This window comes from Girardinichthys multiradiatus, chromosome 22 (genome assembly GCF_021462225.1).
Source record: "Girardinichthys multiradiatus isolate DD_20200921_A chromosome 22, DD_fGirMul_XY1, whole genome shotgun sequence".
Lineage (NCBI taxonomy): Eukaryota > Metazoa > Chordata > Actinopteri > Cyprinodontiformes > Goodeidae > Girardinichthys > Girardinichthys multiradiatus.
In genome coordinates, this window is record NC_061814.1 from 21,564,988 (window position 1) to 21,570,091 (window position 5,104).

General features: G+C 36.8%; 1 protein-coding gene across 3 annotated transcripts in view; it reads right to left on the reverse strand.

Annotated features, from left to right (window-relative positions):
- The window catches only part of LOC124858968 (collagen alpha-1(XVII) chain-like), a 44,715-nt gene that overhangs the window by 39,202 nt on the left and 409 nt on the right, over positions 1 to 5,104 (reverse strand). For 2 of the 3 annotated variants that reach the window (XM_047351318.1, XM_047351316.1), the window contains exons 2-4: positions 4,175 to 4,227; positions 1,171 to 1,221; positions 929 to 1,036 (exon numbers count right to left, since the gene is read on the reverse strand). In XM_047351318.1, coding sequence (XP_047207274.1) covers positions 929 to 1,036; positions 1,171 to 1,221; positions 4,175 to 4,217 — 202 coding nt within the window. In that variant the 5' untranslated portion in view covers positions 4,218 to 4,227. Of the gene's footprint in view, positions 1 to 928; positions 1,037 to 1,170; positions 1,222 to 4,174; positions 4,228 to 4,887; positions 4,950 to 5,104 lie in introns of those variants that run through there. The other variant, XM_047351317.1, reaches the window with a different exon arrangement.

The window sequence follows — 5,104 nt, forward strand, 5'->3', positions numbered from 1 at the left end:
AACATGGAGAAGCAGCTTTTAGTTCTTATGCTCCACTAATCTGGAATAAACTGCCAGAAAACTGTAAAAGCGCCGAAACCCTAAGTTGCTTTAAATCAAGATTAAAAACTTATTTGTTTAGAGTGGCCTTTGACTGTGCCATCTAGGCATGATTAGTTGCGTTTTCAGTCCAATTCTCCTTTCATTTTCTTGTCCATCATTCTATTCTCTTTATTTTATTTTACTTTTTTAAATTACCTCTGTTGTTTGATTTTATCATTTGTTTTTCTGTATCTGTATCTGTGTTTATTTGCTTTGTGATTGTATTGTAATTGTATGTACAGCGCTTTGAGTGTCTCGTTGCTGAAAAGCGCTATATAAATAAACTTACCTTACCTTACAAAAACAAACTGTTGCGAATTGCCAAGGTGCAGCCTTAAATAACTTGACTGAACTGTACAAGATGAGGTCGGGTCAAAAAAGACCGTCCAGGCGCAGATATCTGCCACCAAGATGTAGGACTATTAGACTGAGAAACTCATTTGTTCCTGCAGCTCTCGATTTTTAAATGAGTTGTCATGATGTTTAGCAAAGGTTTGTCACGTGTCTTGGCAATAAAAATTTCACTTGTTTTTGTTTTTAAATCTGCTATGAAATCAATGTCCTTAAGGGGTAATAAAGATTCTTGAACTTGAACTATGTGGCATTGGGGCTGTTAAAAACTTTATTTAATTGTTTGAGGAGCCACTACATTCACTTCACATTTTTCTGCAGTATTTCTACATAGTAGTACTTCCTCCACTCTGCCTGGAAGCTCTTTAAAGTTTCTCTCTTGCACAAACCCAGAAATCATCCACTCTACTGGCTTTTAAAAATATCCCCATCCTTTGCTAAGAGACAATCCCACAACTTCCCACAATTCAGCCCACGAGTGGAAAGTTGCCCTCACATGAAGAGAAGTAGGTTCCACTGCTGTTCTGCGTTAAGACATTCTTCTCAAAGCCCGGCCCTCCAGCACCACTGGACATATTCCTGTGATTTGATCCGCTGGTTCCCTCTAGCAACAAGAAGACAAACAGCAAAACAAGAAGAAGCTGTTACTCATCGGCTACTTCCCTTAGAATTAGTTGGCAACACTTATGATGCTATGGTTTATACTGACAACAATTTAAAAGGAAAAAGCAGACTCACTTGGTGGGAGAGAAGTCAGTCTGGTTGTGGAGGTCACGGTTTCTGTCAAAGCTGATGAAACGACAAACAGTTATCACTGTGTGCATTCTGTTTCCTTGTCTAATCTTTTACATCTGTTTTGTAGATGCCCTGTTTTCAATACTGATGTCAAGTTTCAGGTTCATGCAGCAGCAGAAGGCACCTCTAAACAAAAAATATGACAACATATAATATATAGTGCTTTATAGTTGGATCATTGGACACTGATGAGAGCAATGTCTGCACTGGCTGGTTGGGGTTCACTCTTTTTGGAAAATGTTTTATTTTCTTTTTAACAGTGAAAACTTGTACATGCATTCTTATAATTATTTTATCCAGTTCGCTCATGACTTCTAAGGACTTAAATATAGTTGAAATTGTAATACCTTACAATTAAAACTTTGATCTTCTGCTATAAATAAATTCACCCTAACTATAAAATAAATTGACATGTCTATCTTTTCTTGTGGGCAGGGCAGGCCCAGGGCATGCAGTAATAAAGTGCTTAAGGGCTCACAGGCCACCAGGGGGCCCCCATGAGTGCTGGAATCCTTGCAAAGGATAAAAACCCATAAAACTTTCAAAATTTCTAAGTAAATGTATCAAGAATGAGCCTTTTAAATTAGCATCGAGGGGAAATGAGAATTAGCTTTAATATTAAAATGTATTTAGGCTGTAAAAAGAAACATACAAATGTACTAAATGGAATCTTACAGTAAGTCAAATTCAATAGTCATTGATGATTAAATGCTGCTAGTTTTAGATATTTAAGCTTGTTCACTACTCACTTAAGTGTGGATTACAATGCAATGCTGTACACTGGACCTGACTGCCAGACCAAATGAGTCAGAGAAATAATTTTGTCACCATAGTTATTTAATAAAATATGTCCGGTTTGTGGGTTAAGAAAAACATTTTGTTATATACATAATTTAATTATTGTCTTACTCATTTACTAGCAGTACTTATAAAATAAAGTATTAGATGCAAACAATCAAGTATGGATGATTTAAAAAATAGACGAGTATGAGACAGGTCAAAGCGAGTAAACCTTTGTACTCAGATCAGATGTTTTTTTTCTTCTAATATGCTATCTGTGGACTGTTTCTGCAAGTCAACAACTGTCTTTTTAGGTGGCCGTTATTACTTGAAGTTCAGCTGGTTTGTTCGAATCTGTTAGGGTCAAAGTGTATGTGAGACTCTGTTTGGTTGCCTCTTTCCCCAGTATTTTGCTATGACAGCTGAGACCTGTTATGTAGAGGCTACTACACTAAACAGAACTCACCTCCAAAATGACTCTAAGAAAGTACTATGTACAAACAACTCCTTACTCGTTTGTGTGCATGCTTGTAACAAACCACAATCAGAACCTTGCTTTATAACAACATTATGACATTAAAGATTTGCAAAATGAGTATTTGTCTAATATAGAATGTGTAACTCCTAGGAGCATAAAATCATTATAAACACCCTTTTAATTTCAAAGCATTCTGATGTTCTGTTTCAGGCTGTTGTGATTTACTGGCGTCACTTAAAGATAATGTTCATTCCATTTAGAGTTCATGCCGCCTCTAAGTCCTCCTCCACGTCTGTCCTCCTGCTCTCCTTCCTTTTAGGGATCTCGAGCTGTTTCAGCATTGAGGCCTAACCTAATCATTATTCTGCTGCCTTTGTCCCTTGAATATGGAAACAAAATCAGACTGCAGTTTCTGCGCAATAAGAGTCCTGACACACACACAAAAAAGATGTTTATAACGATCAGCCAAAGCACACTGTTTCAACCTGCTCTTTTGTTAAAGCACATTCTAGATGGCAAATTCAGAACACCTAAAATGTCAGTTCATTTTAGAGATGTTTGTGAGTGTTAAGACTTTGGTGGTGGCTCCTCCATAATTACCTCAATGAAGATTGTTAATAAGACTAATAAGAGTCCCAAATCAGGAGTCAGAGTTGAGTTTTGAGTTTTTAGAGATGAAGTGTAACTCAAGCACTCCCCTTCTCTGGCTACGTTCTATTTGTTGCACAGTCTGTTTGAAATACAGAGATGTTGGACAAAGGCTGGTTACTGTACCCCCCAGTCATTAAAATAAGTGTTAAATATTTTAAACATTTCTTATTCCCAATCAAATCTGTCCTTCCAGTTAAGGTTACTATCGAAAATTTGTCTGACTTAAGCCTCAGAAACAAAATGTCATCTAAGTACAGTTGGATTTAATTGATCTTAGAGGTTATGTAGTCTATCTGTACTCCTAACCCCACAGACCCTAAAATGCATCGTTTTTAATATAATAGTCCCTGAAACCTCTGCCTCTTAAAAGTTAATATTTTCCTTAAAACCTGATGTATCAAGAACATATTTGGCTAAATATGTTTCTACATTCTTTATAAAGATACAAAATGCTGTTCAGGTAATCCATGTTTTTGCATAATGCATACAAAATCCATCTACTACAAAAGCCTAACGTATCAATTATAATGAGTTGAAGAAAATGTTTCATTTTGTTAAAATGCCCCAACACCTTTAAAAAGGGTGAAACATAGATTATAACGACACTAGCTTTCATTTTGACTAAGTTCAGCAGCTTTATCTCAGAGGTGACACACACAGTAAAATAAGCAGACGGATGATTACATATTCCCCACGGCTACCATATAACGTAGGCTGAAGTTTTGCTGGACCTGAAATGTTGTTGGCTTTCGCATTTAGCAGCAGCTTTTGCAGAAAAAGACCCAGACAATGACCAGAAAACACTCAGAGGGGGAAACCAGTAAAAGCATGCATAATGTTAGTACGGCTTCGATAAAAGGCAAACAAAACCATCACCAAGGTGAAATATTTTTATAAAAGTTTCAAATGCTTGTTTTTAAAATGTTTCTGCTACAGGATTTAGCTCACAAATGTTAACCTTTCTTATAAAAGTGTGTTTTTGTGCATTTTTTTAACAGTAACTTTAAACACTCTGCGATTAAAATCAAGCATTCTCACCCTTTTCTCCCGAGATCTCCATTTGCCTTGTTAACTCGTCCATCCCATCTTATCTGGTGAGACGATGATGATAGGAGAAGAAGAAGAAGAAAAAAAAAAAACATTGGCCACATTCATGCATATTCTGTTTAGTCTTTAACTGTGGAAAATAAGATTTCAGCAGCTGTTTGATGAGGAACAAGTAAACGAGTTGTGCTGGAAAGAAATTTGGTATGAACTCAAAGCTGCTTGTTTACAGCACTGAATTAAAATGTCATCCCGCCTGAAACGGGAACAAAAAAGTCCCCACATCAGTCGCATGATCATATTTTAAAGACCACAGTTGAATGCTCCTGTGGTTGTTTTTATTTGGACATTGGCCTCCAGTGGTATTAACTGAAACAATCCCAAAGACACTCCCCTTTGTGAAGAAACTTTTCCTGCCATATTGACCTCTCATCTGAATGGCAAAAACCACAATAACGTTGTGAGGGATCTATAGAGTACTTTTGTGTCTTTGGAGACTAAAACAACAAAGAAACAAAAGGAGTTCAGGCACATCAGTGCACAGCTCTGAAAAGATCATCCTCTGACCACACCCTGGCAGATAAGGACATTTAACTGCATGTGTACTTCTTTATGGAACTTAAATCCAACCAATCTAAGAGTGTTATAAACATCAAAGAAAAATACATATTCTTATTTTTTCAGAAAGTGAAGATGAAAACAAATACCTCCCACTATAAATTTCCTCTTCATTATCATCTCATTTAAGCTTCTATAGACTCATCCCGCCTAGCCTGTAACTGATCTGAGCTGCAATTATTAAGGCTTGATGTCTAATGCCAGAGCTTGGTCAGGTCCTGCAGTATATATTTAGATGGATGTGAATAGCACAGCAAAAAAGGAGGTGTTCTGTAACAGAAACCTCCCCCGGGTATTTAACAAGCA